Consider the following 23,879-nt stretch of genomic DNA (forward strand, 5'->3'; position numbering starts at 1 on the left):
CATCCAAGGTGGAGTTAGAGGAGAAACGGAAACTAAAGAGAGTTGCTTTGTCTACGGGAGAGACAACTATGGTACCGTCAGAACGGAAAGGTGAAGGGAAGGTAGAGTGACAGAAGGTGTTAGCGATGCCCTTAGCTAAAGACCAGAAAGACCTATTAACCTATTAGTGGATGATGAGTAGATACATAGTCACAGCACTTCCTTTTAATAAGGTATGAACGCTTTGCCTCACGGATAACCTACTTGTAACGATTACGGGCAGTGATAAATGCTGAATGGGAGTTAGAGGAAGTCCGATATGCTTGATCCCTTGCATGAATGGCCTCAGAACAGGAACGGCTGAACTAAGGATTGGATGAAGAGGTCGTCTTGGAGGAAGAGGTGCCAATATTTCCGTTTAGAAGGGGTTCCTGGAAGGGGAGATGACGTTACAATAAATAGATTGATGGCAGTGTGGGTAGATAAACCAACTGGAGGTGAAATGGTGTCATGAATGTGCGAAGGATTAGAGGAGAAAAACAAATCCAGAACATCATGAGAGTGGTCACAGCGGTGAGGAATATGGGTAGGGTGGGAGAAATTTTGCTCTAGATCATTGAGAATGGAGGAGGTGAGGGCTTCAGTCCCTCCACCATCCGAATGGGAGGAGTTCAACCATTCCCTATGGTGAACACTGAAATACCCAAGGTAGAGGATCTTAGTTTTCGGGTGAGAGTATGCCACGGTCTCATGGCAGGAGTATAGATAGTCAAGAAAAAGGGAGACAAACTTTGAGCCGGATAACATCAAAGTCTGGAGACTCAAGGTGTGTTGGTGTTGGAATAAGCACTGACACTACCTCTGTGAAGCTGAATTGTGAGTGGAGATCCTAGTTAGATATGATAGTTAAAATTAGATAAGTTATAGTTAGAGAAAAACATCATAAGTCAACTGTGCTTTAGAGAAAAGTACGTAGAATATTAGGTGAGGTACGAGACAGATGGTGTTCAACAGAGGAGGTTACTAGAGAGAGAGAGAGAGACCGCGTATGTTGGTATAGTGAAAGAAGCGGGTCTGTTAGAGAGGGAGAGGTCTCTGGAGAGGGGCCCATAATGCCGGGGACTAGAGGCCATAGGTCAGTTGGACTCTACCGAGATCACATTTAAAAACGATTGTGCAGACATATCAAGAGAACTTACGTGGCCTCAGCACAGTTATATTGTGTAGTGACCTCACAACCACCGTGGTGTACACTGATCTCATGGCACCTTGTGCAGTTATCTCACCACAGTGTGTCATAACCTCACCATAACATGTTGCTTTGTTATAACACCACACCATGATATGTCGTAAAACAAAGTGTTGGTAATAATTTCCAGTGTTACTGTGTGCTTATTTAGGCTAGGCTAGGGACCGTGCTGGCTATGCATACATAAAGGTAGTGTACTGGGCCGTACTATTAACGGATATATATATATATATATATATATATATATATATATATATATATATATATATATATATATATATATATATATATATATATATATTTCAATTCTACAAATGGTTAGATTTTCTTAATTGCCTAAATTGTTTGTACCGTGTTAGAAATGTTCGCTGAAGTTTCATGAACCTCTTTATTGGCGAAGTCTTTGTAGCAGTAACCTCTTTCTCTGCTTTTACATATATATCAAAATTGTATCATTTGTTAAAAAAGATTTTTCAACCCTGTGACATCTCTGCCGGGTCAAATTGTTTTCCTGTTTTGATCGATGATATTGCTCTCATTAGTACTATAGATGTAATTGTTATTATCATTATCAACGATTACCGTTATTTCTGAGTAATGTAGTCGAATTTCATCATCATTATTGTTTTTGTAGGTTGTGTATAAGCGTATTTCAAAAGGCTTACGACAGCTTCTTGACGAAGCAGAGGCTGGTGGAAGCCTCAACTGGTACCATGTTCTTCGCGCGGACACTAGGTATCGGCCGATCACTGAGGTCTCTTGATTGGCTGGCTAAAACTCGTCAGATTTTACCAGTGTCCTTAGTTTGTATCGTGTTCTCTCGTCTCGTTACTCTCACCCTTGTATGGTATTATTGATTTTTTGTTCCTTGGCTCACATATGGTAAAACATGAAATATGCATGTTTACATGTCACTGGATTCATTGGGGGCAGTATATCTCCTTCAGTTGGGTGAGGGTAGAGATGCAAATTTCTTTGTTCTCAGAACTGACTTATCAGTTCACCAGCTGTGTAATGCCCGTGAGCACTAATTTATTCTGACTGTATAACTGAAATTGAACTATCATATCTACGATAACTGATAACACCAGTGAAGTCTAGGCAAATGTGTTTACATACAAAATGATAAAACAAATTGTATATCATACCAAACAGATCTGAAATAAAGCAGATTATTTCGCTTGCCGAATAAACTGCCACGTTGAACGTACATGTGCGCTCGTTAAACCATGAACACATTTGCCTTGCATGTTGCTGACAAGATAGCAATTCACTCATAATTTCAAAGGTAATATGAAAAAGTATATATCACCCTTGTCCGTGATGCTAGTATGAAGGTGAAATCGCAATTCAATATATATATATATATATATATATATATATATATATATATATATATATATATATATATATATATATATATAGATAGATAGATAGATAGATAGATAGATAGATAGATAGATATAGGGTGTTTTGGTCGAGGTGGTGTGCAAAGTGAGAGGGTTAGGGAAAATGATTTGGTAGTGCCATTGTACAAAGGCAAAGGGGATAAGAGTGAGTGCTCAAATTACAGAGGTATAAGTTTGTTGAGTATTCCTGGTAAATTATATGGGAGGATATTGATTGAGAGGGTGAAGGCATGTACAGAGCATCAGATTGGGGAAGAGCAGTGTGGTTTCAGAAGTGGTAGAGGATGTGTGGATCAGGTGTTTGCTTTGAAGAATGTATGTGAGAAATACTTAGAAAAGCAAATGGATTTGTATGTAGCATTTATGGATCTGGAGAAGGCATATGATAGAGTTGATAGAGATGCTCTGTGGAAGGTATTAAGAATATATGGTGTGGGAGGCAAGTTGTTAGAAGCAGTGAAAAGTTTTTATCGAGGATGTAAGGCATGTGTACGTGTAGGAAGAGAGGAAAGTGATTGGTTCTCAGTGAATGTAGGTTTGCGGCAGGGGTGTGTGATGTCTCCATGGTTGTTTAATTTGTTTATGGATGGGGTTGTTAGGGAGGTGAATGCAAGAGTTTTGGAAAGAGGGGCAAGTATGAAGTCTGTTGTGGATGAGAGAGCTTGGGAAGTGAGTTGTTGTTCGCTGATGATACAGCGCTGGTGGCTGATTCATGTGAGAAACTGCAGAAGCTGGTGACTGAGTTTGGTAAAGTGTGTGAAAGAAGAAAGTTAAGTAAATGTGAATAAGAGCAAGGTTATTAGGTACAGTAGGGTTGAGGGTCAAGTCAATTGGGAGGTGAGTTTGAATGGAGAAAAACTGGAGGAAGTGAAGTGTTTTAGATATCTGGGAGTGGATCTGGCAGCGGATGGAACCATGGAAGCGGAAGTGGATCATAGGGTGGGGGAGGGGGCGAAAATTCTGGGAGCCTTGAAGAATGTGTGGAAGTCGAGAACATTATCTCGGAAAGCAAAAATGGGTATGTTTGAAGGAATAGTGGTTCCAACAATGTTGTATGGTTGCGAGGCGTGGGCTATGAATAGAGTGGTGCGCAGGAGGATGGATGTGCTGGAAATGAGATGTTTGAGGACAATGTGTGGTGTGAGGTGGTTTGATCGAGTAAGTAACGTAAGGGTAAGAGAGATGTGTGGAAATAAAAAGAGCGTGGTTGAGAGAGCAGAAGAGGGTGTTTTGAAATGGTTTGGGCACATGGAGAGAATGAGTGAGGAAAGATTGACCAAGAGGATATATGTGTCGGAGGTGGAGGGAACGAGGAGAAGAGGGAGACCAAATTGGAGGTGGAAAGATGGAGTGAAGATTTTGTGTGATCGGGGCCTGAACATGCAGGAGGGTGAAAGGAGGGCAAGGAATAGAGTGAATTGGAGCGATGTGGTATACCGGGGTTGACGTGCTGTCGGTGGATTGAATCAGGGCATGTGAAGCGTCTGGGGTAAACCATGGAAATCTGTGTAGGTATGTATATTTGCGTGTGTGGACGTATGTATATACATGTTATGGGGGTGGGTTGGGCCATTTCTTTCGTCTGTTTCCTTGCGCTACCTCGCAAACGCGGGAGACAGCGACAAAGCAAAAAAAAAAAAAAAAAAAAAGATATATTTATATTTTTTTTTTTTTTTTTTTTTTCATACTATTCGCTATTTCCCGCGATAGCGAGGTAGCGTTAAGAACAGAGGACTGGGCTTTTGAGGGAATATCCTCACCTGGACCTCTCCTCTGTTCCTTCTTTTGGAAAAAAAAAAAAAAACGAGAGGGGAGGATTTCCAGCCCCCCGCTCCCTTCCCTTTTAGTCGCCTTCTACGACACGCAGGGAATACGTGGGAAGTATTCTTTCTCCCCTATCCCCAGGGATAGGAGGTGAGTTTGAATGGAGAAAAACTGGAGGAAGTGAAGTGTTTTAGATATCTGGGAGTGGATCTGTCAGCGGATGGAACCATGGAAGCGGAAGTGGATCATAGGGTGGGGGAGGGGGCGAAAATTTTGGGAGCCTTGAAAAATGTGTGGAAGTCGAGAACATTATCTCGGAAAGCAAAAATGGGTATGTTTGAGGGAATAGTGGTTCCAACAATGTTGTATGGTTGCGAGGCGTGGGCTATGGATAGAGATGTGCGCAGGAGGATGGATGTGCTGGAAATGAGATGTTTGAGGACAATGTGTGGTGTGAGGTGGTTTGATCGAGTAAGTAACGTAAGGGTAAGAGAGATGTGTGGAAATAAAAAGAGCGTGGTTGAGAGAGCAGAAGAGGGTGTTTTGAAATGGTTTGGGCACATGGAGAGAATGAGTGAGGAGAGATTGACCAAGAGGATATATGTGTCGGAGGTGGAGGGAACGAGGAGAAGAGGGAGACCAAATTGGAGGTGGAAAGATGGAGTGAAAAAGATTTTGTGTGATCGGGGCCTGAACATGCAGGAGGGTGAAAGGAGGGCAAGAAATAGAGTGAATTGGAGTCATGTGGTATACAGGGGTTGACGTGCTGTCAGTGGATTGAAGCAAGGCATGTGAAGCGTCTGGGGTAAACATGGAAAGCTGTGTAGGTATGTATATTTGCGTGTGTGGACGTGTGTATGTACATGTGTATGGGGGGGGGGGCCATTTCTTTCGTCTGTTTCCTTGCGCTACCTCGCAAACGCGGGAGACAGCGACAAAGTATAAAAAAAAAAAAAAAAAAAAAAATATATATATATATATATATATATATATATATATATATATATATATATATATATATATATATATATATATATATATATGCAGGCAACACCACAAGGAAACGGAAAACACGAAGTGTCAAGCGCTTTCGTGTAATTACATCGTCAGGACTGAGTACATATAGACAGAACCAGAATCATGTAGCGTACCAGTCATCAGTGGGCGGGGCCGGCGATTAAATTAAGAAACAGGTGAAGGGATTAGGGCACATTTCACCCTCGATGACCTCACCTCCCACACACACTCAGGTTGACCTATGTTCTGGGGAACATATGTAATTTTTTCCCCTTATACAGTCGTCTGTTCATATCAGTATCTATTCTATGCTTGATAAGAGACGATTCAACAGTATTTCTATCCATTACCAAATCATTGTTTGAGATAACATTGAACAAGTCAGTTTGATGGCCAAAGCCTTATTTAAAAGGTGGACAGATATTGTGTTACACTCTTGACCATGAAATCTAATACTACCATTATGTTGTTTAACCTCGTTATTAAGACCCTTACCAGTTTGACCAATGTAATATTGATCACACTCTTTACAGGGGATATTGTACACACATCCCTTCTGAGAAGTTAGAGAATTTCTGATAAGACTTGTCCCTCCGTATTATTGTTATTCCTGAAGACCACATTAATATTAAACGTTTTAAACAAAAGAGGAACATTAAGCAAGTTCTCATGATAGAGTGATACTAACAAGTATTAAGTTGAATATTATAAAAAGACTTTCTAGCAAGATTACAAGCCGAGTCAAGGAAATGTTTGGGACGCTGTGATTCAAAATTAATGTCATTGATGTTGCTGAGTTCATCATCAGTGAACTGAGGACCAACATATGCGAAATGCTCTGAGAAACATTGATGAAAACGCGGAATGGTTCACTTTATTGTGATAAGTAGTCATAGTAAATTGTGAGGAGTCTTATGTTGTATAAGTGTAGTCTTGTCGTACTCTCCGACGCTATAAGTGTTCAGGTTGTGATCATGTTCCATATGTTATAAGAGTGTTCACGCTGTGATCATGTTCCATAAGTCATACGAATGTTCAGGTTGTGATCATGTTCCATACGTCATAACTTCAGGTTGTGATCATGTTCCATATGTTATAAAAGTGTTCACGCTGTGATCATGTTCCATAAGTCATACGAATGTTCAGGTTGTGATCATGTTCCATATGTTATAAAAGTGTTCAGGTTGTGATCATGTACCATATTTTATAACTGTTCAGGTTGTGATCATGTACCATACGTCATAAGTGTTCAGGTTGTGATCATGTACCATACGTCATAAGTGTTCAGGTTGTGATCATGTACCATACGTCATAAGTGTTCAGGTTGTGATCATGTACCATACATCATAAGTGTTCAGGTTGTGATCATGTACCATACGTCATAATAAATGTTCAGGTTGTGATCATGTACCATACGTCATAATAAATGTTCAGGTTGTGATCATGTACCATACGTCATAATAAATGTTCAGGTTGTGATCATGTACCATACGTCATAAATGTTCAGGTTGTGATCATGTACCATACGTCATAATAAATGTTCAGGTTGTGATCATGTTCCATATGTTATAAAAGTGTTCAGGTTGTGATCATGTACCATACGTCATAAATGTTCAGGTTGTGATCATGTACCATACGTCATAAATGTTCAGGTTGTGATCATGTACATTTCCTGTTAATGAAGACTACGTCTCCATCCTCAGGTCTTGACAGGAGAGAGAGATTCAGGCATTTATCCGGGCGGCTACGGAAGGCATATTACATGTACACGTTCGCTCCAGGTCAGTGTAATGTGACGTCTCTTCTTGTTTTCCGTTGGAGGTTCCAGTCGTGGGAAGCCAAGAGTCCACAATCAAAACATATGTTACAGTAAAGTAGGTCACAGTGATGGCGCGGTTTAGTATTTGATGACCAATACTAGTTAAATGAGACAAGATTCGGAACAGTCGATATATATATATATATATATATATATATATATATATATATATATATATATATATATATATATATATATATATATATATATATATTCCCTAGGGATAGGGGAGAAAGAATACTTCCCACGTATTCCCTGCGTGTCGTAGAAGGCGACTAAAAGGGGAGGGAGCGGGCGGCTGGAAATCCTCCCCTCTCGTTTTTTTTTTTTTTATTTTTTTTTCCAAAAGAAGGAACAGAGGGGGCCAGGTGTGGATATTCCAAAAAAGGCCCAGTCCTCTGTTCTTAACGCTACCTCGCTAATGCGGGAAATGGCGAATAGTTTAAAAGAAAGATATATATATATATATATATATATATATATATATATATATATATATATATATATATATCAACAGACACGTTATTTAATAGATGCTGAAAAGCCACATTGAAAAGGAAACATGAGATCGTGAGCGCTTTCGTGTATTAACATATCTTCAGAGGACAGCTCATTCTGTAGCTGTGTGTGTATATATATATATATATATATATATATATATATATATATATATATATATATAGAGAGAGAGAGAGAGAGAGAGAGAGAGAGAGAGAGAGAGAGAGAGAGAGAGAGAGAGAGAGAGGCCCAGTCCTCTGTTCTTAACGCTACCTTGCTAATGCGGGAAATGGCGAATAGTTTGAAAGATATATATATATATATATATATATATATATATATACTATTCGCCATTTCCCGCGTTAGCGAGGTAGCGTTAAGAACATAGGACTGAGCCTTTGAGGAAATATCCTCACTTGGCCCCCTTCTCTGTTCATTCTTTTGAAAAAAAAAAAAAAATGAAAGAGAAGGATTTCCAGCCCCCCCGCTCCCTCCATCTTTTAGTTGCCTTCTACGACACGCTGGGAATACGTGGGAAGTATTCTTTCTCCCCAATCCTCAAGGATATGTGTCCATATACGCATATATGCATACATATACATATCAACATATACATACACATACAGACATATGTATCTATACACGTGTACATATTCATACTTGCTTGCCTTCATCCATCATTCCTGTCGCTACCCCGGCCCACGGGAATGAGCATCACTACCTCCCTGCTTCAGCGAGGAAGCGCCATTTCTGTTTCTCCCCTAAAGATGGGGTGAAATAGATTTTGAGCGATCAGGGCCTACATGCAGGAGGGTGAGAGGCGTTCAAGAATAGAGTGAATAGGAACGTTGTGGTATACCGGGGTCGACGTGCTGTCAGTAGACTGAACCAGGGCATGTGGAACGTCTGGGGTAAACCATAGAAAAGTGTGTAGGGCCTGGATGTGGATAGGGAGCTGTGGTTTCGGTGCATTACACATAATAGCTAGAGACTGAGTGTGAACGAATGTTGCCTTCTGGCGCTACCTATATATATATATATATATATATATATATATATATATATATATATATATATATATATATATATATATATATATATATTCAAACTATTCGCCATTTCCCGCGTTAGCGAGGTAGCGTTAAGAACAGGGGACCATTCCTTCTTTTGGAAAAATTAAAAAAAAAAAGAGGGGAGGATTCCCCCCCCCCTCTTAGTCGCCTTCTACAACACGCAGGGAATACGTGGGAGAAGCGAAGACGCCGCTAGTACACGTGTTTCAAATTTACAATAAAGTATGATATATCAATGTAATATATGAAGGTGATTTATTTGAAAATTCCTTAAGTACATTCTTAGAACTGAAAAAAAGAATACCACAAATTCCTTGGGTAGACAAATCACGAAATGAAATATATGAGGGTTCATTATATCTTGTTTTGCATCCCTTCTGCAATCATCAAACCACCTTCCCAAATTCTTGGCTTGCCACACTCATCGTCCAGCTGGTGGTGCCACAAGTCCAGTCTATTCCGACAGTTTGCCTCAATGTGAAGAAGGTGAGTGTGAGCAGCCAGCCTCACAGGAGGAGGTTGATGCAAGACGATAAAGGCTGTCGGAAAGCTAGGCTACATATGTGCGGTGTAGCTCGCTTTGTCACCGATGACCAAGACATTGCGAGAGGGTTCAGCTTCAGACTTAAATCATGGCACATGACTCTTCCTGAAGGTTCAGAGGCTCTATGTTGGAGCAGCATCGTTGTCATCAAGGTGTCATTGCCCCTCCCTTCATTGGCAAAAAAGGCTCCCCCTTCCCCTTGCGGGGTGATAACCTCAATTTTTCATATATATATATATATATATATATATATATATATATATATATATATATATATATATATATATATATATAAGTTTGGGAACCACTATATTTAAAGGATTCATCGCTTAATGTTTATGGGTGAGTTTTCCCGATTTTTTTTTTTTTTTGGGGGGGGGGGGAAATGTCGAATGTTAGAACATAGTCATTATGTTCAAGAGATTATTTCTAGTTTTATTGATGTTTGTGGGAGTTTTTTTTTATTATTTATCTTTGGTTGGGAGTCTGGCATGTTAACCAAGATTTGGTAAATGGGAGAGAGATATGTCAGAACACATTGTACCTTAGAGAACTTAGCGCTTTTATGAGCTGTTGTGATGTAATATGTAATCACTAACTAAGATTCTTATAGAACTTAATACAACTGTTTTAGATCTTTTTTTGTTCGTTTTCGAAAATCGGCACCATTTTTCCTTTATTTGATAACCCAGAACAGTTGGTACGTAAATTACTAGAGCTTTGTTCGAAGACTTCAATTGATGGAATTTACTGATAAAGAAGATAATGTTACCATAAATTTATGTCAATGTTACAAGAAGATAATGTAACAGACACTGTGGTCTATCAGCGGGTCGTTAGTATGAATCACTGAAACATTCAGGTAGACATACATCTATTTTTCCTTTCGACGAACTAAAAGGGTTAAAAGATAATAATTGTAAGGATGTATAGATTACCGGAATGATGCAATAAGGTGACTGTATATTTTATAGAAAATAGCCCCCCCCCCCCCCCGGTCCCGCAAATCGACATTTATTATGTGTTGAGAATTATTACCATTTTGTACAGTACGGGGGAGGGAGTTTTACACCCGTGGGACCTCCATCTCCTGAATGATATCTACTATCATACGACTTCTTGTCGTATACTGTCTGGATTAACTGTCTCATCAGTCGTTATCACTTTCTCGACTTTTACACAGCAGCAGTACTATCACGCATCTTAAACAAGTTTCCTGCATAATCTTATGTTATACTGACTTACTCTTCTATGCCTACGTCTTCTAGTCTTTCCCTGTAGCTCAGCTACCTTATTTACCCTCCTCTGGACATTCTTTGATAACTCTTTCGTCTTCTTTTGCTGCGATGACAAAACTTGAGAGGAAATTTTAATTTTACTTTTGATTTTATGTAGGATATGAACAGCTTGCTAGATATTTCCTAATTAGTGAATTTGAATGCTGTCTAATATCTGCTAGCATACATTTGGTCTTCATAACTATTCCCCTGTGACTGAACAGTGGCGACAAGTTAGAGACTGTGTCGACTACGAAATTTTTCTCGCACAGATTTCTGCAGCTTGTTTCCTGCCAGATTATAATCACATTGAGGTCTAATTTCACTGTTACCTATCATCATTACTGTACATTTACTCGAGTTACACTCCGTTAGAACAACGCTGGAATTGGTGAAGGTCCCTTTGTAAATTAATGCAATCCTCCACATGGAATTGGAGAAGGTAATGCAATCCTCCACACTTTTCACTTCCTTCATGATATCTGCGTCATGCAATCCTCCACTTTTTTCACTGCCTTCATGACCTCTGCGTCATCTGCATACATGTTCAGGTAGGAGTCCATACCTTCCGGCTAGTCATTTACATAGATTGAGATGAATAATGGTCTCAGAACAGAGCGCTGTGGCACTCCACTGGTGACCCCAACCCATTTTGAGACTGCTCCCCCATCATTCGTCTTCCATTCCCTACCACTTTCAGAATCTTCTAACCATCGAAGGAATTTCCCCCGTTATTCCTGCATGGTGACCCAGCATTCTTAACTAGCCTCCCATGCAGTTAAAGTGTCAAATGCTCTCTGGCAGTACATACAAACAATCCACCCAACCTCCCCCTTGGTGTATGACCTCCTTTCCCTATAACCAGGCTGTCTTTCACGTGATTAATTTCTCTCCTCCGCAGAAGAAAGTCTCCGTTTTGCCTTCTAATTATATTTTTCAGTACCTTACAGACTAGTCGTCAGAGCGACACTCCAGTGCCTATTCCCAATTTTCTTTCCTATGAAAATATACGAAGGTTACCCCGTTGCACTCAGTTAACGTTTTGCCTTTCTCCAGTGGTATCTTGAATGGTATAATACATTAGGTTTCTTTAGTGTATCTCCATATATTTTCAGCACGTATGATGAAATTTCATGAAAATTAGCCTATGTGATGACATTTTATGAGAATTAGCTTATGATGAAATTTCATGAGAATTGGTCTAGTTTGACTCAAGACAAATATTTTGCTTATATCTTCTAAGACATTTCCCTATCTGACTCATATTGGGGCTACACTGTGAAAACACCTTTGAACTGTTATTCTGTTCCTCACATATTATATTATCATTTTCTATTATTTTCTCTGAATTTCTCATCTTGTTAAGCTGCTTTTTAAGTGACAATTGATTCCCGATGAATAATTCGAGTTTTGGATTATCTCCTAACTCGTCCACAATAGTCTTTCCAACGTTTATTGGTTCCTCCTTTCTTATCTTACCTTATACTCGTTACATGTTCACTTATACCTTGCGTATTATGGCTGGCTGGAGTGCTGTGTACATATCACGACGCTCCTGTGTTTGACATCTTTTATACAACCATTCCCTACTTCCCCACCGCCTTCTCTCTGTCTTTGAAGCTGAGGTAACCATGCTCCTCCTCTTCTATCGTTGATTTCACTGAACCATTCCCCATAATTCCCTGGTTGAAGCTGAGGTTGCTAGTTCATGGATATGGAATGACATTTCCCCGTCTATGTTACCTCAGCATATTTTCAGGTTTTGTGTAATTTACACGATTATATCTCTTCAAGTTTAGTCTCATCTTTACTCCTGTAACTTCCTCATTTACCTTCATTAAAAATTAAAGTATTCCCTGATCACTCTTTCCAAGTGGTGTATAATGTATGTTAAACATCCATGTTCGTATGTATGGAGATGGCATCTAGTATGTCCATTGATACGTTATCATTGGGAATTTTCTTGTTCAAACGCTACGAACTTCAAGTTTCTATGATTTCCTATCAGCATGGAAATTTGAATTCCGCCAGACTATTTCTTATAACTTAAATACCCCATTATCGCTACTTTCCTTGACAAGTGCAGTTTTTTTTAAGCTTCAGGTACCATCATCCTTGGTGTGCCGGGTGAAGGGGCATGGTGCCTTTATCAGTAATTATAACAATGATGTCGTGAATTTGAAGACCACAAGATCATTTGGTGGTCATGGCTGGACTAAATGATTTTATATATTCTACTTCTTGATATTGGTGGTGGTGGGGTCGGAGAGGACTGAATGCGTTCACCTGGAAATAGTAGAATGTGAAAGTAGCTGTAGGAACAAACTTAGTGGTTAGTTGTATACGTTACGTTTTCTGCCTTTGGAGTAAATATGGTCATATAGGTAGACTCAGAGGTTATTAGAATTTCATATTCGTATGGACGATTTGGGCAATAGCAGGTCTGTTGTGTTTCATAATCTGAGGTAAAGTGTGAAGAACCTCCCGGCGTGATAACATTTGTTTCCCGAATACGAAACTGATTTTTATAGATTTAATGTCGTTTGTTATTAAGCATAAAAGGGCTAGATATGTAATTTGTTCGCTAAATTACATGATTACAAGGTGGTACTGAATTGTGAATAAATATTTCTACTAAAGTTATTCGTGAAAGGGTTCACCGTCCAGTAATAATTAATATTAGACAAATGTCATACAGGAAAACCACACCTGAAGTTACTGGTATTGCTGCCACGGGTTTGAGGAGTGTGACGTCACTTGGCTCCCCAAATCATTCATATCTCAAGTAAATAAATATTCAACTTTTCCTTCATCATAGCAGTGTATCAATTTACTTAATTGTGATTTTGAAAAAATACAGTTTGTCTCTGAGTATGGATTTAGACCGAGAAAAATATCATACGTGGCAGAAAATATTTAGGTATCAAGAAATGAGCAGTCTCGGTGTAAACACGGTTCGTTTTAGTTGCTCTAGTTGTCACTGGTGTCTTTTTTTTTTCATGTTCCTGCTTTTGATGTGGTAAGTTTATGAAAAGAGTTGCAAGGAGGTTTAGCATATATTATTATCTTACTGAAAGCTGTATCGCGAGTGTTAGTCAGAAATAATGATTCAGGGTGGTATATATATATATATATATACATATAGTCTGTCACCCATCCGCTGGACCATCACTTTTCCTGTTATCGTGGTACGCTCGAGGGCATTAGGAAATAATATCAGGACACTGTAGGTCTTCCTACTATCAATTCATTATTTGCTAGAATTGAAAGAAAGTGTTGCGAATGCACCACTTATACACTTCTATTTATTTCGAGTGATTTCACCCCACAATCCCCCCCCCTCTACTTCATACCCCTGCCCACTTTACGAGAACTTAAAAAAAATAGAGTTAATGGTGGTACACTTTACCATACCTTCCTACCCAGAAATCATTCTGTCTTGTGTGGGGCAACAGTAGCACACAGGAAGCTGGTCATGTAACTGGGCGGAACCATAGTTCAAGGAGTGTGATGACATTGTGTATGTCTGTGTTAGGTGAGTATAAGATGAATGAAGAATATGTTCATTATCACCGTAGACGTTGCATATTGGGCATGAAGAGTCTTATAATGTGTTGAATTAGTATTTGTAATGTTGTAGAGATAGATGGCATCCAGAGTGCAAATGATAAGTGTAGCCTAACTTGTGTATGTTTAGGGAATGTGGTTTCAAATGGATGTATATCTGGTTGGGGTGGTGTTTAAGACCGGGCTGGGAGAGTGGTTGTTTAGTGCTTGGCAAATGATTTTAGTGTAATTACTCATTTGTACACTGTGGGAGAGAGAGTGTTTCACTCATTCTTGCTCTTTTATTACGATCAAGAATATCCAACTGACCTAGATCTTGAATTCTTTTATGACTACTTAACTTGTAACTGTCATGACCCTCCAGTTCTCTGAAAATCTGTAATACCTCAACTGTGTATTATCAGCCAGTTGGCTGCCTAAATTTAATGAGCTGTTACATATTAATTATTTTTTCTTTTATTGCTCCCAATTTTGTTAGATTTTATCTCTAAGAAAACGTACATCTGACTTATGAAACTTCAATTCTGAAATTTTACCCCATTCACTACCAGGTGCCTAATCAATGAAAATCACCTGCCTCTTGTAATTTACCTTCATTCTCACCCATGTCAGTCTGGAACTCACTTTACACTTTGACACGTTCCCACATCTCCTCCTTCAGTAGGAGTGCCACCCACTCACTTTGCTCATGCCCTTACATTAACCTCAGACTTTGCCCCTCAGACATTCTCAAACATTTTTTTCCTCTTTTCCCTGAATTTGGTTTTTAGTTAGAGCCAGAACAACCAATTTCTGCTCTCCACACATGCTTCTTAATATCTCCCTTTTTCTCATTTTGGTTACATCCGTCCACACGAAGACACCCGAACCTGAGCCATTAGAGATTAGAAGAGGGTTTCTGGTCCCCAAGTCACGAACATATACATATACCTTACATTACCTTCCTCCCCAGAGGTCCCATCCATTGTCTGTGTGGTTCCCACAGCACAAAGGGAGCTGGCTATGTCCCTTGGGTGGAACCAAAGGTCAAGGAGTGTGGTGATGTTGCATCTTGGGCATGGGGGGGTCTTCTGATATGTTGAACTAGCATTGGTAATGTTGTAGAGATAGTTGATGTCCAGAGTGCAGATGTGAAAGTATAGCGTAACGTGTAGGGAATGTGGTTTCAGATGTTTGTATGTCTGGTCATTCGATGTTTAAGACTGGGCTGGGGGGGTGGCTGTTTAGTGCTTGTTGGATCATTTTAGTGTAATTACCTGTTTATTCAGTATGAGGAGTGTTTCACTCACTCTTGTGGTTTTAGTAGCATCAAGGAAACTTTTAAATCTCTGAAAGGTGCTGGCTTTCACAGTCTCTTGAGTAGATTATTCCATCAGTCCACTACCCTCACATGAAACCAATATTTCTGTATATCCTTCTTAGCCATCCTCTTTTTCAGCTTCTGAGTGTGGCCTATAGTAACTCGGGTACTATATCTTGTGGAAAACTGTTGAATGTCAACATTATCTACTTGATTTAAGAATCGGTTATCAGGTCACTTTTCTCTCATCTCTTTTATAAGGTTGACATGTGTAGCCTTTAACCTTTCACTGTGCCTAAGCTCTCATAGTAGAGGTACCTTCTTGGTCACTCCTCCTTTGACCTTCTCAGTCATATCTTATGTTTCTTTAGGTGCAGTTGCCAGACTTGAGGGGCATAGTGTAGCTTCCCTATCATATATGTTTAGAATAGCTCACATGACATCCCTTATCTATACACTTGAATGCAGTCATTGTACATGCCAGCAGGCAGTTTATTTATCTCACAGTTCCCTGACGTGAAATGCTACCCACAGATTAGTGACTTAGTTGACCCTAGATTTCTCACACATTGATTCCTGTTGCTTATTTTGCATTAAGTATTATTCATACAAAGGTCTTCTTTTGTTTATCCCATCCTCATTACATTGTACATAAGTGGATTGAATCTCATCATTCATTTATCAGACCCACTTTGAAATTTGTCCAGGTCACCCTATAAACTAATGCACTCATTTTCACATCTTATTTATCTGACCTTGGTATTATCTACAAGCATGTTTTAATATGCAACTAGCCCATCTGGCAAGTTATTTACATAGGCCTACGTCAAGAATAGCAGTGGGCCCAACACTTATCTTTGTGGCATTCCAAGTGTAACCTCAGCCCCTTTTGATAATGTGCCTCGTACCTGCATCCATCATTTCCTGCATATTTCCTTATATTTCCTTCCCGTAGTTCTAGTTTCTAAATCATCCTCTTATTGGGTATAGTGTCAAAGGCTTTATGTCTGTCTAGGAACACACACAGGTGGTCCATCCATCTTTTTGGTATAAGACCAAGCTCACCTTGTAAAAGTCAAACAGGTTCATGGCACTGGACCTCCTCTCTCTGAATCTGTATTGTTTCACAGATAACAAGTTTCTCCATTGAAGGTAATCATTCACTTCTTTTCTGTGGTTGTTAGGTAGCCAGTGATTGTTTTGTATGATTTGCAGTTTTTTTATCATTACCTATGACCAGACAGGTGGAATGGATGAATTGTTTCAAGAGGATACTTATGGATTCTTTTTCTTGTCCAGAAGTAAATAAATGTGCAGTGTAAGTACATAAAGATAGCAATTGTTTACTGTGAGGAAACAGGTATAGAGGCAGGGAAGTCTAAAGATAGGCAAATTGTTGGCTCCTTAAGAAGACTTTACCTCCTAAATGACCCCAGCTGTACTTTTATGTTTTATGTATGGAGACCTTAGCTGTACTTGCATGGATTGTCTCTTCCCATGTTTTATGTATGGGGACCCCAGCTGTACTTTTACAGATTGCCTCTTCCCACCCTTATATGAATTTGAAGGTGAGCTGTATCTGTATATGAAGTTGCCTTATGTCACAAGCAATTGTAATAATAAGCACTGAAAAAACATTCTTGTAACAAGATACCCCTTGTAGCAGTCTTGCTCTGTGGGACCTTAGCTGTACTTGTATGGGTTGCCAATTCTTACTTTATTTTTAAATTTAAAGGCCCACTTAATCAGTGTTTAGAGACACCTTATGTCACAAACAACTACAGTTAGTGCACAGAAAGAATCCTAGTGTCTCATTTACCTGTATAACATGGTGGGGGCTTTGGCATATTCTCCACATCCACTAGTGGCTAATTAGTTATAGTTGTTGGGGTACTGATTATGGTGTTTGTGTTTTGGTAGGTGTCTTACTGTCATTACTGGGAAAAGGTCCCTGTATATCAGTACAGTAATCCACTAGTGTTAGCAGAGAAGAAAGGAAGATGTATGAGTCAGTAAAAGTCAACAAACATGTGATGAACTAAGGTTGCAAAGTACTTTGAATTTGGATGTCTGTGCGTTAAGAAACTTGGATGATTTACCATTTCTTTGTTTAATTTTCCTGATATTTCGTATCCATTGGTAAGACTGAAGTGGTTTTTGATCATCCCCACTCCTTGGAGGGCTACCCAAAATTTCAAGGCTGGGTCCTTTTGGGGTTAAGGGCATTTTTGGGTGTGGATGTATGGTAGAGGTTGTTAGAATGCAGAGATCAACCTATTTATGTGAATAGGAGTGAAACATTGGTTTGCTGTAACAATAGCAAGAGAAATCGGGCTGTGAAAAAGGAATTTTTTTTTTCACAATTAGGATGTAGTGGATCAAGATTAGGAAGATTGATAAATAAGAAAATCACAGAGATATTGAACAGAGAAGGGAACAGTTGTGAAAGTGAGGAATGGACGGTTGATTTAGTTGAAGATTATATGGGAACAATACATATGGTAATGATGACTTAAGAGACTGTATGTGAAGAGGGAGAGGAAGGGAAAAGTTATATGGAAGGATGATCGAGGGACAGTTTGCCTTAGAGGCATGAAAACTGGAAATAGAGTTCAGAATTACGCATGGATAGGGATACATGGTATAGTCAGTGCATGTGTCGTGGTGGATTGTGAAAGGTAGAGTACATGGTATAGATCAATAGTTCATTTATGTCAGTTTGCTTTCTTCAACTTAATACATCTGTACACTTTTCAGTGAAGCCAATGGATATTGCCATGGTGGTACATACTCAACAGTGATTTGAAGGAGCTTCTCAACCATTGATAATGACCTATAAAAAGTCTTCACACATCATATGATGAAAGAAATGAAGTGAAACTGACAATGCATTCAGGTACTGGTCATTCTGAAGGACTTAGAATGTTATACTTTTCCATAGTTTGTCATTGCATCATTAAGGTAACAGTTTTAGTAATTGTCATCCTGAAAACTATTAAACTTTTTGATAGAATTTTGGTTTTCTGTTTTATTCTAAGTAAGTCCATTCAACCCTACAGGAACCTGCGTGTTGTTCCCGCATGACTTTTTATAGTTTTGCATAGTTTTATTTTACTGCTGTGATTCGTAGGCTTATAGTACAATACAGCCAGGCCGTATCCTGTGTATTAGTATTCTTACAAGTCTTTATATCTATTATCATTACTCCATTCCCTATTTAATGTGAATCAGGTACATACAGCTTATGCATTATCATAGCACACTTCATAAACTTATGCCTGTCATGTTAAGGTGAAACAATGGCCATCTCTTTTATGAAAGAATTTCTTCTAGCTTCTCCTTTTTTACACAATGAGTGATTTGTCAAGCGAGACCAATATTTCCATTCGTGCCTACTTCATGCACATTCAGTTTCCAGTCTTCATGTGAATTATCCCTATCAAATCAGTTCACTCTACATTTATTCATCCTTTTACCAGTATACCTCTCCATCTTGTACCTTCTGCTGTGCTGCTGTATATCTTTTTGACCAATCCATCATCTGCCATATATTTTGCATGACTATACCTTTCCCAGAAGACTTTTATCTATATGGTTTTCTGATGACTCTTTCACTTCACATTATATTTCACAACTTCATCCTTTGTTCTGTCATTGCTATCGATATTATCCAGCTTTGCTTTGAGGAAAATGAAGGAGAGCAGGTGACTACTTGACTGAAAATGCCTTCAGGTGAGCAGAGCTTGTTTGAAAGAGCAATGTATGTAACATACTGTATGAAAAAGCCAATAAAGAGCTGATGTCATATTTTTATGTGATTTGTTACTGTTATGGATATTTTGTTTCTGATGAGATTGAATGTCAGGCAGAATTAATTTCTTATTTATTTGTTTAATGCTTGGTTTATTGATGCAATTCTTAGCTATAAGTGAACAAATGAATGTTCCCCTCAGTACCATTTTGGTTAAGGAGAAGGCTTATACGAGCAACTTCCCACCTCTCATATACTTTATGTTCTCTTTCATGGTGTAGGCTCCAGTCATGGACAAAAGTCCACATCAAGGCTGGACCTTAATTGAAATATGAAGAGGTTATTGAAAGGGGGAAAAAGGACGTGGGGAGTTGTTACAAATTTTAGAGTAATTGAAAAACTTGTCCTCTAAAGAGTGTTAGTTCATATTTTTTGGGAAAGATATAAGAGGGTAGAGAGTTCTAAAGCCTCAAGGCATAGGGAAAGAAATAGTTATCAAATGGCCCACCTTTGAGTTGCCAATGGCCACACAGTAATCATATGATGCAGCAGCTTGCCATGTATTGTGTGGTCTGACTAACACTGGGGGCACACAATCGCCAGCTCTGGGGAGCAAAAACCAAAGTAATACTTATAGAAGAGGGAAAGTGAACCAACATTGCAGCGTAGGGCAAGTGGGTCAAGTTTGAAGTTAGTCTGGGAGAGTTGATAAATCATACTGCTTTTGACTTAACTGTTAGTTGAGGATGCAGAGCTAGAACCACCCTAGATGTGAAAGCAGTTCTCCATACAAGGAAGGAACAATCCTTTGTATATATAGAGTAACTGTTCAGAAGAAAGGAAATTTTGACATCTAAACAGGACTTCAAGTTTTGTGGAGGCAATCTTGTCTATATCCATAATGTGGGGTTTCTAAGTTACAGTAATACCAAGTGTGTTCAATGAATCAAGAGATGGAATTACTGTATTGTCAAATAATAATACAGCCCATCTCAATAAAGAGATGGGCAGAAACTGGGTCTCTGAGGCATTAAACTTAACCAGATTTTATCTATCTCATTGAGTTCATTGAGGAAGTTATGTTGAGACAAGATGCAGATTGAGTGAGAGGGAACTGATTTGAAGGATGTGGAGGATTGCATTGTTGAGTCCTCAGCATATGAGTGCATTTGATTATTTGTAGAGGAAAGAGAATCATTCATAAAAAGGAGAGAAATTGTAGGAAACTGGACAGAACCTTGAGGGACACCGCTGTTGATGGAGAAAGGGGCAAGGCTGATCCATCAACAGATGATGGAGATAGATCAGCCAGAGAGGAAGCTAGGTTTGAGGGAGGGAAGCCTAAAGAGAGGAGCTTAGAAATGAGATACCTGATGCCACACCTTGTCAAAAGCTATGGATATATCAAGGACCACTATTTAGGATTTCAGAAAATCTTTCAGGGATGATGACCAAACATTGATAGGAAAAAATCCACCTGTGGATTTCACTTTAGGGAAGCCCTAGTGATGATCAGAGAGAAGACTGTGAGGTTCAAGATGCCTGAGGATATTGAAGTTGAGAAGGGATTCAGAGACTGCAACTGGTTAATAGTTAGATAGGTTAGAACAGTCACCCATCTTAGGGTTGGTATGCACCAACATATGCTTTCAAGAAGTAGGAAAAGTTCTGGTTTTTACACAGTCCTGACCCATATACATGTGGATTTTACAGTCAAACATCAATGCTGGGACGGATATTCCATCATAAAAACTTCTTGCATGCTCTATGCTTATGTTTCCCATGTGCAAGGACTATCTTTGCACTCTCAACTTCATTAGCATCCTTACTGAACTTTATTTTGTGATATTTAAACCCACCTACAACTCCCAGTTCTTTACCAGGCAAACTGAAATTATAGTATGATCTCCCATTTCTTTCAGAAACTAGTGTCTAAATTTTATTTACACTTATTGTCAACATCCTGCTCCTTAATACATCATTGAAGTGGCTCACCATTGTATCCAACTCTTTTTGTGGTTTAACAAACAACAAAGCATCATCTCTGTATAACAATAATGGCAGCGTTTGTACTTTTTCTCTTTGGTTATGGATCCAGACACAGTCATCTTGTTTCACCTCACCTTACTCTTATCTTTTGCAATACTTCATACATAAGAGTGGTAGATAACCATGGTGACAACATAAAACTTTCATGAATTCCAACATATATTCCAAACCTCATATGCAACTACTTACTCTCACATATGTACTGCTTACATTATGAAAACTCCTAATAGCTTTCAGAATTCTTTTATTTAAACCATGCAGGGTCAAAACTCTCTATATTTGCGAATGTTTCATACACCATCATTTCCCGAAAGGAGTCTCATTTAGTTTTCTAAGTGCAAAAAAACTGATATACACATCATTTCTCATCCATATCCGACCATGTTCCTCAGCAGTAAGAAGTTCACTGATACTTTCATCACAGATAATCTCTATCCTACTGTATACTTCCCAGCTGTGCAGAGCAGGCACATTCCTCAGTATTTCTTGCACTCACCTTTACAGTATTCTCCTTTTGTTTATACAGTGGAGCAGATGCTTCTTTCATCCACTCATAAGGCACTTGACCACTATTCCATTCCTTGATACATTCTTTCCAAATCCATAAATACATCTTGACCATCATCTCCCGTCAGTTCTCTGAAATATAGTCTTTTACAAAATTCATCCATTCCTACTTACATTTTCCTGGACTTGTACAGTTTCACTCCTATATATACCATTTTAACATTTTAATTCATCTTTGAAAATAATTTTTCCCTTTCAAATTTTGATCTATTTTCATTCAGTGATCTTTTCACTTTCCTTTTATGGATAGATACCATCTTTTAGTTCTTCCATTCAGGGCTTTATATTTACAAAATTTGCCCTGTATTCATCATTGTTTGCTGGTAGAATCAATATCTTTTCCCAATTTTTTTTCTTTTTTCCCCACTCATCCTCATTTCAGCATGCTATGCTTCTCTTTCTGTACATGCTATACTGCATGCCTTTCTGTCAGTTTCCATTACTTTAGTTTTAAAAGCCCCTATATCACCCACCCTCACTCTCTACAATTTTTTGGTCCACTTGGCTTTTCATTTGAACTTTCCTTGAAGGTACAGTTCACCCTTTCATTTGTCAGCTTTTCTGCTCTTATTCTCATCAATTTTTTTCATATTTTTGTTCCAATACCACTTGCAGTAAAATACTAGCCTCCTATTACTAAGATATGATGTGATAAACCATGTCCCACCTTTTCCAAGACCACATTTCATGTACAATGCTTGCTGTATTCCATTTTACCATAGACAAATCAGTCACGCTCTTATTTAACCTTTCTTCCCAGTGTTTGTGTCTGTAGGCATTTGCAACATTCATGCATACTGATGCACACAATTCTTATACCTTTTCATCATTATTATTTGTGACCAGGATCCCATTTACAGTTTCTTTCCTGGATCCACATCCTCAACTGCTCTTTAAGTTCTCTTTAGTAGACGTGCATAAGTCCTCTTGTTCGTCATTACATGACACAAGTGCAGCCATTACAGACATTCATAACTTTTCACCCATCAGCTTTGCATTTGCTAATCTTGCACTGGTACATTGCAGTCAGGCATATTTTAGACCATTCATCCTTATCAGTAGTGCCTTTCATTCTCTTGTGTAACCATCTTGTAGACCTGACTTCACACCTTCTGTTCCATCCCATTCTCACCCTTGTTTTGCATTTTCATTGTTTGAAAGTGTTATAAACATATGATGGGGGAGGGAAAGCTACTAAATGCAGTGACGACAACATGATATTCATTACTGAAAGAGTTAGTGTCCATTAGATCACTCTCCATATGATCTGAAGACAGATCATCATCATCATAAAATACAATAATTTGGGATCATCTGTGAGGTCCTCTGAGTGTAGCAAAAAGCTGCTCAGTTTCCCTCCTAGAAAACTCTTTAGAATGTTTTTATTGGCATGGGTGGAGGATAAATGAACACAAGAAGAAATTTTTGAGCACTGACATCTCAGCCACCACCCAGGCTTGGTGAGTGGCATTGAAACGTGAAAACTAGATGCATGAATATTCATCTAGAGACTTTACTTAGCTTTCATAGATATCCATTTAGAGGCATTTAGAGTCAGGTCTACAAGTACATGTGGATTCTAGATTAATTTGAAAATTATTTTTCTCATAATTTTTTCCTTTCACCCAAGTTGGCTTTGGACTAGGACATGTTTTTACCCATGCCATGTTGGTCACAGTGAAGAAAATAAGAAGTGAGCAAAAGTTATGTGATAAAGCAATGGGTGTGTGTGAAAGAATGGTTTGAGTGTAACTTTAAGTAAGAAGGATCTGGAGGTAGTGGAGTGTTCTTGCTACTTGGCAGTGTATAGGACCACACTGGCGGAAGTTAGTCACACTGGTTGAATTTTCATTCTTGCTTCAAGAGTGGCAGATTTATTGTGCACAAAGTACCCATCCCATGGGCGGTGGCATAAAAGAGAACACAGAGTGTGCAAAAAGTCCAGGGATAGGGCCTCAATGTTTGAAATACATTATAAGTTTCATAGAGAAAAATATTAATGTGGTTTGGCCAACA

At 38.8% G+C, this 23,879-nt stretch overlaps 1 protein-coding gene across 11 annotated transcripts in view; it reads left to right on the forward strand.

Annotated features, from left to right (window-relative positions):
• Positions 1-23,879, forward strand: part of LOC139749070 (solute carrier family 35 member C2-like) — a 123,960-nt gene that overhangs the window by 20,253 nt on the left and 79,828 nt on the right. For 6 of the 11 annotated variants that reach the window (XM_071662532.1, XM_071662530.1, XM_071662535.1 and 3 more), the window contains one exon: positions 7,122-7,199. The exons of 1 other annotated variant lie outside the window; for it this stretch is intronic. In XM_071662532.1, the coding sequence (XP_071518633.1) occupies positions 7,122-7,199 (78 nt within the window). Of the gene's footprint in view, positions 1-7,121; positions 7,200-13,556; positions 13,649-18,253; positions 18,393-23,879 lie in introns of those variants that run through there. 4 more of the 11 variants (XM_071662538.1, XM_071662537.1, XM_071662536.1 and 1 more) reach the window with 4 other exon arrangements.

Source organism: Panulirus ornatus, chromosome 6 (assembly GCF_036320965.1).
Source record: "Panulirus ornatus isolate Po-2019 chromosome 6, ASM3632096v1, whole genome shotgun sequence".
NCBI lineage: Eukaryota > Metazoa > Arthropoda > Malacostraca > Decapoda > Palinuridae > Panulirus > Panulirus ornatus.